General features: G+C 37.6%; 1 protein-coding gene across 1 annotated transcript in view; it reads left to right on the top strand.

The window, feature by feature from the left end:
- The window catches only part of ROBO1 (roundabout guidance receptor 1), a 659248-nt gene that overhangs the window by 633026 nt on the left and 12975 nt on the right, over positions 1-13247 (top strand). Inside the window, exons 25-28 of the mRNA XM_035902213.1 lie at positions 1875-2019; positions 2316-2567; positions 6384-6793; positions 8621-8773. Coding sequence (XP_035758106.1) covers positions 1875-2019; positions 2316-2567; positions 6384-6793; positions 8621-8773 — 960 coding nt within the window. The remainder of the gene's footprint in view (positions 1-1874; positions 2020-2315; positions 2568-6383; positions 6794-8620; positions 8774-13247) is intronic.

The following is a 13247-nucleotide window of genomic DNA, read 5'->3' as shown; positions in this document are numbered from 1 at the left end:
AAAAGAGTAATAAATTAATTGTGCTGAACCTAGAATGTATCATGGTGCTTAGGGTAAAGAATGCAGATGGTGATTGCCTTGTGATAGTTAGGGTCTTGCTTGACATACTGAGATACCAGAAAAATAATTGTACATAGCTAAAACATTTGTATCTGGCAGCTAACGTGGGACCATAATAAGCAGAACTACTGTCTGTAAGAATGGAAGATCTGAGACAACAGAAGTGAGAAAAACAAGCTTCCTAAATCTCTACTGCAACATATTTAATCATGTATAAGGCTTAACTATGGTAGTATAAAACCATACCTCAGTTGAAGAGAGGAATATGAAGGATTCTAAAATATACTCAAAAAATACAGTGACTTTATCTACAATTGAAGAAGTAACAATAACAAAGAAGGGTAAATATATCTACCTGTCATGGTTTAGCCCCAGCCAGCAACTAAGCACCATCCAGCCGCTCACTCACTCCTCCCTGGTGGGGCGAGGGAGAGAATTGAAAGAGTAAAAGTGACAAAACTCATGGGTTGAGATAAAGACAGCTTAATAGGGAAAGCGAAAGCCACTCACACCAGCAAAGAAAAACAAGGAATTCATTCACTCTGTCCCATGGGCAGGCAGGTGTTCAGCCATCTCCAAGAAAGCAGACCTCCATCATGCGTAATGGTGACTTGGGAAAGCAAACGCCATCATTCCAAGCGTCCCCCCCTTCCTCCTTCTTCCCCCAGCTTTATATGCTGAGCATGACGTCCTATGGTGTGGAATTTCCCTTTGGCCAGTTGGGGTCAGCTGTCTCGTCTGTGCCCCCTCCCAGCTTCTTGTGCTTACACTAAGTCAAGGACTTTTCAGCTTTTCATACTGCCCTGCCAGCGAGTAGGCTGGGGGGTGCACAAGAAGAGAGGAGCATGGAAGTCCTTGACTCTGTGTGAGCCCTGCTCAGCAATAATGAAAACATCCCTGTGTTATCTGCACTGTTTTCAGCACAAGTCCAAACCATAGCCCCATACTAGCTACTAGGAGGAAAATCGACTCTATCCCAGCCAAAACCAGCGTGGTACCAAGGAACAATAGTAGAGTCAGTTCTGATCATAGCCATGTCCAAAGTTAAAATTCAAGACCACCTGAATAATTTGTCTTATTCAAAGTTATTGGAACAGTTAAAGCTTCATTGTTCTATTACGAGCTATAATTTCCCAGTAATAGTAGTTGAAAACATTTGTGCTATACTTCATCGATCTTCTTTCTTCTTTTTTCTGTTATTTTAGTTCTTCCAGCAATTATTTTCAACTGCACCTGCCATTTAGACTAAACCTAGTAATTTCATTGTGCCTAAAACGTTTCAGTGGACAAGTACAAATTACATATATTCAGCGACTTAATGCAACAGTGGAACTTTAATAGATCATATCTGTATCATATTGTATTTTAGGTTCCAGCAATTAAATAATATAAAGGCACTTTAGAAAATATGTCTACAGCTCATTTGTTTTAGATGATAATCTATAATGTAATTAATAGAAGTAGGAAGCTCATTCTTAATAACATTACTTGTAAAATTCATTTATGGTTTTATCGCATTTTGACTATTTATTAACAATTCAAGTTTTGTATCCCATGTGCTTTTTTCCATGCTATGTATGGAAAGTTTCTGGTTAAATTCAACGGCTTAAAATGTAGAGTAATTCTACAAAGCAGCTACAATTACAAATTGTTGTAAAAAGGAGTAATGCCAGTTTTTTTCCAACTCAGCACAACAGGAAATTCCGAGAGAATTCAAAAGGATATGGGAAGGACTACAGTTATTTTGGTTTCTGAAGCTAGTGGTGAGGAGATACTTAAAAGCGTTACAAATATGTACTGCTTTTTATTCACAGGGAGTCAAGGGCACAAGAAGGGTGCTCGGACCCCAAAGGCTCCCAAGCAAGCTGGCATGAACTGGGCAGATCTTCTTCCACCCCCTCCAGCACATCCACCTCCCCATAGCAATAGTGAAGATTACAGTCTTTCAGTGGATGAAAGGTAAGAAAAATGAATACATCGTCCATTTCTCACTTTAATTACTAGTTAATTCAACTGTACTTTGCCCTACAAGCTGGCAGTGAGATCGTCCTTCAGTACCATTCTGGTGCTCCTCCTCCACTAGCTGTAGTGTGGCTATTTAGAGATCACTTACTGACACTCAATACATCCTTGATAAGCTCTTTTCAAGGGCATATATCACACTGATTTTTTTCTGGGCTATTTATACGTGTATCAGATATGCTAATTACACAGTAAAAATTTAAGTCCTTATTTTCTTAAAAAATCAATTTTAGCTATGACCAAGAAATTCCTTGTCCTGTCCCACCTGCAAGGATGTATCTGCAGCAGGATGAACTAGAGGAAGAGGAAGAAGATGAGCGAGGTCCTACTCCACCTGTCCGAGGAGCAGCTTCCTCTCCAGCCGCTGTCTCCTATAGCCATCAGTCAACTGCCACTCTCACCCCCTCTCCCCAGGAAGAACTCCAGCCCATGTTACAGGACTGTCAGGAGGATCTGGGACACATACAACACCAAGCTGACCGGAGGTGTGTCAATGCAAATGTAGCGAGAGAGGTGTGACAAAAGTGCCAAGATTTTCTGCATCATATTTATTCTGCTAATATTTAACTTACAATCCAGCATGCTAGAACTATTTGTAACCTAAGAAATACGTAATTATGTTGCTTTATTATTATACCATGGAAAGAAATGCAGTATATCACTTTATGGTACGTACGATGCTGACATAAGTTAAATTCACAGTCATCAGGATATTAAAGCGATATCGTTAACACAGCTTACCATATAATTACAGTTCCATTGTTTCCAATAGATTTACTGCATTATTACCATAAAATAGCATGCATTATTTCACGGTAACTGTGCAATTAACTTGTCACCAATATGTATGAATATATATAAATATATAATTTATATAACCTATAGATTTTCCTCCTCTCATAAATCCTAATACAGGAAATTATTGCTTGCAAAATTTTCTTAACATTTCCACCTACCCTTGTTTAAAGGAATGACCAACATTAATAAAGTTAGATATTTGTTACAGGGAAATTTTGTTTCTTCTCCGAGTTGCTTTTAGTACATACTATTTTGCATATACAATCTCACAGCTTCTCTTCCATAAAACAGTGAATTCTGAATGAGGCTTTTTTTATGTGTGATCCTTACTTGTCTTGCTTTTTGTTAAGAAGGCACAGCTTTTCCATCCCAAATTATGTTTCTTTTATTATTTTTTCCTCCAGTGGTTTGAACATATTGTTTGTTACCACAGATACACAAATTTACCTGCAATATTCTAGTCATACTTTTTATTTTTAGTGAAATGCAGGCCTATTATGATGAAATGAATTTGATCTTGCCAACCTGACTGTAGAACTTTGATTTTATTAATATAGCTTACTGGACATTTTTTTATGTATTTTCCAGAATGTTTTTTTAAGAGTTAGTTCATTTTTGTTTCCCTTTTTTAAGTGAGCAGTAGTTATTAGTCTTTTTTTTAAAGGGCCTAGATCTGCTTTTACTTTTGCTCCCCACTTCTACTTGGTCTGCCTTGTTTTGTTTTCTTTATTCTTTATGGTAACGCTTCTTGCACTGTGTATCTTTTTCTCTTCCTCTATCTTCCTGAATCTTTAAAATCACTCTTTTTATTAGTGGGTAGCTAACATTATTTTTCTGTAATTGCCATTGGCCCTGATACGTCAGGGCATAGAAGTGTTCATTTCATTCACTCAAGTTTTCTGGGTTATTTAGAGGTTAAACTAGCTGGACACTAATGGAAAAGGGAAATGCTAAGTGAACAATGTGTTGTGAGTGACTTCCCAGAACCTCAGCTACCGTGTTCTGGAGGGTGGGACATGCATACTGACATACAGAATGGAGAAGGCATTAGAGTAGATGCATGTAAACATGCATAACCAGCCAGCAACTGTCTGGAAAGTAGAAGGTTTGCTCAACACAAAGACTCATGGCTACTCACCATAAATGTCAACAAAAGCAGTGGCAGAAGTATCTGGAAGGATGTTCCAATTTAAGCTCCCAGGGCATGCAGCTTACCCATTGAGTGGATTGAAAAAACAGAATGTAAATTTAGTTTGTTCTTCCTACAGTGGTTAATCTAGCTCTGCTGAAAGTGTTAGAATTGTCACAGACTAAATTTGTCTTTTTTATCTTACTTTTCCAAACATTGTTTCTTTTCTCTTTGCTACATCCATCTCATCAGTTAAAAAAAGATTCACATAATTCTATTTACTTGATTTGTAAGGCTTGGCTGCCTACTTTTTTCATCTAATGGCATTGATATGACCCATGGCATTGCTGTTTAGGAGTTGGATGTACTGTGCTCAACAGCTGTAGCCCATTTGGAAAGGGGGGCTTCTGCTTTGAATATCGTGTGACAATACTTTCTAGTTAAGAATACATTCTGAGTGGTGCCTCTCTGTATTGTTTGGGGTGGGGATGTTGTAAATGGTGGGTTTATAGTGAAAATAATGTCTCAAATACTGCTTGTCATACTTTTTATTGGCTTTACTTGTAGTTCTGCTGAATATTACCTCAGTTTCTGATCAGGCATCTAGACTATGATTTAAATGGTGTACTATAATGAATATTATTCTGGTGTACTGTAATATTTCTCCATCTGGTCAGCTTGCTAGCAGTATAGAAAACTGAAACAGAAATCTGTGCTCTGGAAGAGTGGACAAGCAGAGAAAAAAATAAAGATTTAATGAGGTAGCAGATATGTCAATGATAAAGCGAGAGCCGAGATAGGAGACGATGTCACTGTTAAAGCAAGGACCAGTGCATCAGATAAAGTGAACGAAGTATTGTTAATTCTGTATGCCCATGAACCAGCTGCTCTCACTTAGCCTATCCTTAAAGGTTGACAGGCAAGCTATATTTTCAAGAACCCTAACATATTTTGTAACCAGTTGCCAGTCTCCTAATACCAAAACCTAGAGAATAGGAAGACTGGCAAATATATTATAAGGACAGTTGTCACAAGAGCTTTTAAATTAAGGCAGTAAAACTTTATTGGGCAAGGTCTCTAGTTAAAGGCAAGTAGAGATTCCCATGCAGCAATGGCTTCTGGGATTTGGGGGAAGAGAGGGGTTATTAAATGATTGTTGGGTAGACATCCCTAACTGACCTTTTCTTCATTCCATTCAGTACTTAATAGGGCAAGTGGAAAACAGCAGCTAGATGATGTAGTCCAGGGAGGTTCCAGTTTGGTCTTGCCACAGAGTATTAGGTTTTTCCTTGCTAAATTTTCTTTCCAAAATTAGTAAGTATTTCCATTTATTAAAATAAAAAAATCTCATCCCCCCCCCAAAAAAAAGAAAAGGCTTAATTTGTAAGAGTCACCATTTATGGTGACATTTATTATGAGACAATAAGAGGGAAAAATTGACAAAGGAAAATTGCTTTGGAAATCTTTGCAAAGCAGACTGCAGTAGAAATTCCTGGTAAGCAAAGCCAATGGTACAGCCTTTGCTGCAGAAAGTATTTCTTCCTATCAGACAAATGGCAATTAAAGAGGATGCCTGTGGCCCTGTGAAGAAAAACTGTTGACAATGTTACTACCTGGGGGATCTGAGCGAAGTATTAACCAAACTGAGCGTTGATCTAATGATATCTAATACTTCGCCCCTTTAAGCTGGAGGATACCATTACTGATGATTTATGTTCAAAATAAACTAACCTATACATCTGCATGCATTTTGGTATCCTTAAGACCTAGAATTAATGTTACATTAAAAAATTATTTCTTTATACTATCACCTCGATCCATTTAAAAAATAATGAAGTAACAGTATCTCTTTTCATGTCTTTCTGAATCACTGGGGTGGGTGGAGGGAAGATAATGTTTATGGAGCAATCTGTTTGGATAGAGGCATCTGTTGACATTGATAGTTTCAAGCTTCTAGAGCAACATACAGACACTTCTTTTGCTCATACACTCAAAGGTACACAAATAATATTTTTAATAGTCACATGAACTGTAACCACCTCTTTGCCTAGCTGTACAAGTGCTGCTTTAGGAAAAATGAACAGCTTTATGCAAAATAAGCCAATTTTCATTAAAATCAATGATAAAAGAACTGTATTAAAAGATCAGATTTCTTTGTGGTAGATTTCAAGCTACATAGCTGTCAGTCAATTCTGGTTTACAGCAAAAATAAAACCTAAAAAAACCAACCAACCGTGAACCTTTCAGATACAAATTCTGTTGATTTAAAAAGTCAAGCCAATCTTGTTGGAAAATAAATATTTTCATCAATCTGGTATTTCCTCTGACTATGGTATGTGACTTCAATTCTTCTTACCCTTGTATTTTTATGCAGGCGCCAACCTGTGAGTCCTCCACCCCCTCCAAGGCCTATCTCCCCACCACATACCTACGGATATATCTCAGGGCCCTTGGTCTCCGATATGGATACTGACGCACCAGAAGAGGAAGAGGATGAGGCAGATGTAGAGGTTGCCAAGATGCAGAACAGAAGGCTCCTTTTGCGTGGCCTTGAGCAGACACCTGCCTCCAGCGTTGGGGATTTGGAGAGCTCTGTAACAGGGTCCATGATCAATGGCTGGGGTTCAGCCTCCGAAGAGGATAACATCTCAAGTGGGCGGTCTAGCGTTAGCTCTTCAGATGGATCATTTTTTACCGATGCAGATTTTGCACAGGCTGTTGCAGCAGCTGCGGAATACGCTGGCCTGAAAGTAGCCAGACGTCAAATGCAGGATGCAGCAGGAGGTGAGTTTGTCCTCTCTTTGATGGGAGAAGAAGAAAAATGGCCATTGTGAAATGTATTTATTCACAGCTGCTTCCTAGATTATTCTTGTTCTTACAACATTTAGAAATTCGGGGGGGGAGGGGAAGGTGTCAATTTACACTGGTGGAAGAGTCAGAAAAGTAGTTTTGGTGAAACAGTTCAAATAAATTGCTGCTCTACATTGTTTTTCACAAGTAGTTCCTAATGTTTCTAAAGTAGTTCCTAATCCACCAACCCTGCTGGTGGATTTCCACTCAGAACTGAATGAGAGGGGAAAAAAAAAAAAAGGATTACAGAATGGTGTCCTTTTCCTAGTATAAGGCTCCCAGTGTTTTCAGTCACTCTTCATAAGAGATTTAATCCCTCTGTATTGAAATGTCCAAATAAATAGTAAAACTTCAGAGTCATATTTCCCTTGGATTTGAAAAAAAAATTGTAATATGTTTGTTTTCCATTTTATATTTTGTTGTTATCTTCTGAAGAATACTGTTCAAGCTCTTCCTGCTCTATTATTGAGATGAACTGGGTTTTGTGTTGGTTTCATAATTTGACAGCTGTTATTAGTTGCAGTTTAGATTGTAGATTATGAATATGCAGCAAGGCCTTATGCATATGTTTCTTCATTTTTTTTCTCCTGAATCACCACTGGACATATGAAATACGATATTTGAAATATTTAGTGTTTTACAACATACTGATTACTGGTAACACCGGGTATATAAAGGTAATCAGTAACCTGATCAGTAACTAGGCCCAGTGGATATTGGCATAGCTCAGCTAAGAAATAAGAATACCACAGGGTGGGATGTGGGTTTCAAGCAGATCCATGAATGTTTTGCCAATCAATCCTATTAAACTGCCAAACCTGGAGAAGAGGTACTCTGTCACAACTGTGTCCACCCTGACTCCACAGATTTGCAACCTTCCTCCCATTTCTGATATCCTCTCCCAGTTAACAGTCCTTTGTTTCATTTCAACACAGCTGTTCATGATGAAGAGTAAGAGGGGAGGTAATTTAGTAATTCTGGATGAGATCCTGGCCGATTGAAGTAGGTGGCAAAACTCCCATTCATACCCAAAGAGCCAGGATTTTATCCATTTTATACATATACATTCATATAAATACGTGTGCCTATGTGTGTGTGTAAATTTATATATTTAGAAGAGGGTTTTTTACATGCCGTTCCTGTTACAGGTAAATAATTTTACAGCAGTCAAGTTCATGTTATGCAGTCATTTTTCTGTATGTATGTTACCCGTACCTGATTACACGTCCTAAAAATGTGACGCTTCTTATCTGCAAACAAGCTATGAGAAAACGCCAGTCATGCATCCCCGATGCATTCCCGGTCATTCACTGGAAGCAGTGGAGGGGGCATCCGTACCTGAGACCCACTGGCGACTTGCTCTGCTTATGGCATGGGTGACCTCACGCTGCCAGAGCTAGGGGAGGTGAAACCCCTTTGGAAAGTGAAATGTTTTAGTGTTTCTGGAAGGCGAAAAGCCTGTCTGTGCTTGACTGCCGCTGGTGTTCAGCTTCCCGGGGCAGGAGCTACCAGCTACCAACCAGTTGGATAATTTCTGTGAAACTAAGCCAACCTGCCTACTGATAGGATAGCAAATGCTTCGATTTAGTTGCGGCTCACTCTAAAACTGATTACAGGAAGGATGAGAGTTTTGTTATTGTTCCAACAGGGTATTTTCAGGTTTTGTACAGCTAGGACATTCTGATGTGAAAAAAGAGAAAGGATGAAATGTCTTATTGTAGATAAGAAAAATAATAGCTATTGTTTTGTAACAATTTCCAGGCCGTAGACATTTTCATGCATCACACTGTCCTAGACCCACCAGCCCCGTGTCTACCGACAGCAATATGAGTGCTGTTGTAATACAGAAGGTCCGACCTGCCAAAAAGCAAAAACACCAGCCAGGACATCTGCGCAGAGAAGTCTACACAGATGGTGAGTCCACTGAAACGGGTGAAAACGTCAGTGAACCTTTCTAAATATGCATTCAGCGCGTGTGTGTGAAATTTTTCCACAGAGATAACATTATGTTTCAGAATTCAGTGATTTGTGTTTCCTGTTGCTAAACACACAGAACAAATTAATCATTTTAAATGCCAGAGTTCCTTAATACTGTACATTGATGCTTCCACTCCACAGCCTTGCACCTGTTTTCTGTAGTGGCCTAATCGGCTAATTACTGTCATTATTTAAGAGCCCAGATAGCATAAATAGTACAGTCATTGAGAATAATATGTGGTTAGGATTAAAATCTTCGTTCACATGACTAACTAGTGAAACCTTCAGAATTTATCCTCTCCTGAAAAAAAACAACTTCCCATTCAAATGGTGGGCAACACTAATCAATGAATTTTAATCCTGACCACAGCATTGTTGCAAGCGGTTACTTTGTGAGTAAAAGCAAAATCTAATCATCTTCTTTCGTGCCTTCACACACAATATCAACTCTTGCTGAAAAGGTAGTGCTTGTATTCTCTCGGGAGTGTAGGAGGATAATGCAAACATTGTGATGTTGTCTAGAGAGAGCCTTTAATGAAAATGCCTCAGGTGGTGCAGCTTTTATTAAAGCACTACCTTCCAGTTTTATAAAACAACCCACGGGCTTTGTTGGAAATTCATGTAAGATAAATTCTCCAAGACTTAACCCATCTTGTCAAGTTTGCTAAATTTGCTAACGGGGGGGAGGGGAGAGTAAAGCATCGTTCCCCACCTCGTGGTTCTCCGCAACAGCAATCTGATTAGGACTTTCATTACCAGTCTGAAATTTTTCAAAGAGGGGCATCATTTGCCATTATCATATGAAAGCCTAATGTTATAGATCCTTATCCAGGGTTACAAGAAGGGAGTTTCGAGCCACTTCTCCCTATGATTCCTGCCACTTGACGAAAAAATTTAATACAAAGCTCCCAGCACGATGAGCAGAAGTAATTTAGCTATGAGTGGTTGTCCGTGCTATTATCTGTACTTTATTCTGAGTATTTTCTCTCACTAGGGTCTATCTGATATTAGGCTGCATTAAATACTGGCATGACACGGTGCACCTGGGCCTCTTGGCTTATGCCCAGGCTCCTTCTGTCAGTGAAACTGAGCTGTTGGAATATTATCTGATTTCAAGAGGTTATTACAGTGGTTTTGTGCGTGTTTGCTTCTGTTAAAGGACAACACAAGGTGTAAATCCCCAAACTATACCAGAAATATATTTAGGAGACCCTTGTAATGGCATTTTGCAAGATTTTATGGGCATTTTATCGGCTTTTATTCTCTTGAAGAGAATGCTGAATAATTGGCTAAACATCAAACCTCGATATAAACACAACAGCTAGGGCATCAGAAATAAAATCCTAACAGGAGTTTTATGTGGCCATTTTCTTCTGACACAGGAGTAAAGAAGAGGTGGCACTGTATTTGATGACAGGTTTTTGTGAAAGTAATTATACAAAGTTAAATCATAGAGCATTGTGGTTAGATATTGCAATAGATTTGACAATCGTGATCGATATTTGTTTTCTGTTATATAGCACCTGCTTACTTCAGCATATTTTCTAATTAGGTAAGAATTTCCGCTAACCTGTTTAGTGTGCAGTACAGTGTGGTCATTCAGGGAACAGCAAATTATGGCTTTAATTTCTGCAGAACTAATAAAACTCAGTTCAAAGGTTGAAGGGCTTGTTTGGTTTGGATTTTTTTTTCCCCCTCAATCCATTTACATAAGGATATTTGGAACCTTACTGAAGATTCTAACCATTCATTTTAATAGCCACATCTTGTGTGTTGTCCCTTTAGAATGATCTAAAAAATAACATCTACTAATTGTCTTCCTTAAGTAGAGAAAAGTGATATGGAGATATGAATGAAAAATTTAAGCACAGGTGACCTTTCCCAGATATATTTAGGCTTTTCTGTTGGCTTGATGTCACACTGTTACTTATAATTTTTACAAAGGAGTACCTAATATAAAGATTTCTTTTTTCCTTATAATGGGTGAACATAAGTGTGTTTGTAGTAGAGCAAAGCAGATATTCTGAATTTAAGCATTTATGGGTGGCTAGCAGCATTTAATAAATACTAAAAAGCTTCATTACTTTCTCAGCGTCTAAAATGGAATTTACTTTCACATATAAAGAATCTTCTACTGTTTCCAAATTACCTGAATTAGTATTTGCTAGCAGTTTCATGAAATACAAATGTCATGAAGATATTACAATTGGTTGACAGAAAGGATATATAAATAAATTAAGTCTTTGCATGAATGATTGAAAGTGCCAAGAGTATTATCAACAGCAATATATGTAAGTCTTAAAAAAATCTGTATTTTTTTCTCTTTATACAGCAAGATTTGTGAAAGAGCTTGGTATTTCTGAAAGTGTGTTTTTTACTAATGTAGCAGTAAAAAGTCTACTACTAACCTCTCTTAAATAGAGTGCTCTCTGATCTACTCTGCATTCTAGAAGCAATAACAGTTTTGTATTTTCTGCTAGCATTAATTGAAATCAGTTTCTACTTTATGTAGAATGGGATTTCAGCTCAGTTGTTTTGTTCCTTGACAGTCATACAGGCAGTGAAATGTTCTCCATATTTCTTGCTAAAAATCTTTGCTCAGTAGGTGGTAAGGATTCAAATGTATGAATTTTTAATTACTCTTCATCTAGCCTTTTAGAGGGTTAACTACGAAGAGTGCATTACAAGAATCAGTTAACAGATGCATCCTCCTTCTCAACGTTGCCTGACCTACTTACATATTTAATTTAAGAAACCAAATTTTAAAAGAATATTTTTGTCTTTTCTAAGATTATATATATTCAAGTCCCTTCTGAGCTGTCTTGAATTGATTTATTAGTAATTACAAGCCCTTGGAATTGTAAGCATTTAGATAAAAAGGATAAAAGTACTTTGTCATGCCTTCGATTCAGTAGGTCTTTCAATAGAAATTATGCCATTGACAGTTCACGCGAGATTTTAAATCCTGGTTCTTCTTTAAATCTCTGCGTGACAAAGGAAAAAATACTAAGATTTTCACAACTAACTGGTTGAGACTGTAACTGAGTTATTTAGCTGTGTTATCAATGACTTGACATTAGGGTAGCTGAATTTCTCACAAAAGGCAATTGAATATCTGCCAAATATTTCCTTGAATTTTCACTCTGAAATGCTAAGCCATTATGCACGCTGGTGTCTTTTGTACTTTTGTCTCCCTCTGCCTGTGCAATACAAATAAATCTATCCTGCACAAATTTCAGCAAAGTAAAAAATAAGTAGGAATGCATTTCTTACCTCTGATAAGAACAAGCTTGTTATTGAATGATAATAATTTTCAGATACCTGCTCTCTTTACAGTCCTTACTTCTGATTCCTTTGTGAGATATTTTGCAAATGTTCATTTTGTTACTAAAGGAGTTTTTGTGGAGTGAAAATTATTTTGATAAAAACATTGTGTAAAAGTACATGCAGGCAAAAAAAAACCCTACAACCCAACAACCCATTGCTTTTATACATTATGTAGGGGTTTGCTGTATCTATTTATTCATCCAGTTATTAAGTACAGTTTGGGCCATGTTTCTTGAAAGATAAAGCATGAAAATAAGGAGTAGCTGAGGTTGTTATGTGTCTCAGAATGTTATATGATCTTAAAGCTTTACTAAGTCAGGAACAATCTTGAGTTTCGTATGCCTGCATAAATATGCAATAGATAAAAATTCACTCTGTATCTTCTCCAGTATTGCATCAAATCTATAACTCTGCTGTTTTCTTCAGGGTATGACTGTAGAAATCTGCAGCCTGATAGAGCTTAAAAAGAGAGAGTTGCCTAATAAGACCTACTTCCCTCATTTGTCACTACTTAAAATTCATCTTTTCGTGCTTATTTGTGGTTTCTCCATGTCAGTGCCAAGCTAACTTAGCAGATTATTTTTTCCCACTGGTGTTTTGCTTATCCCATGATTCCTGTATCTGTTCTCATTTAGAAAATTATCATCACTCCTTTCAAAAGACATATGGTGGGTTTCCCCTGTAGACCGTGCTATGAAATGGCATCCATTGTTTTAGTTACGTGGGAAGTGGTACAACAGTAATGCAGAGACATGAATGAAACGTGAGCACAGCTGACCTTTAACAAATACTTCTGAGTTCTTTATATTGGCTTGATGTTGCTTTGTGCTTTATTTTTTATTCCTTACAATGGAAGCTTCCATTTTCCTTTTAGTAAGAAGTGTGCCAGTTTGTACTCAAGGAGGCAGATTGAATCTGGATTTTCTCTGTGATCTGAGCTGTTAAAATAAATACCACAGGGGTGTAATAGTGTTGACCTCTGAAAAGTTTGGTTTTTTTCCCTCTGTAAAGGATTCTTCTCAGCGAGGAATACTGTGTTATAATGAAGATTTTTATAGTTTCCCTGCAGGTTGCAAAAATGTTC

Source organism: Egretta garzetta, unplaced genomic scaffold (assembly GCF_000687185.1).
Source record: "Egretta garzetta isolate BGI_Z169 unplaced genomic scaffold, ASM68718v1 scaffold289, whole genome shotgun sequence".
Lineage (NCBI taxonomy): Eukaryota > Metazoa > Chordata > Aves > Pelecaniformes > Ardeidae > Egretta > Egretta garzetta.
Note: the sequence above shows the minus strand (reverse complement) of the source record. Positions and strands in the feature narration are given on the sequence as shown.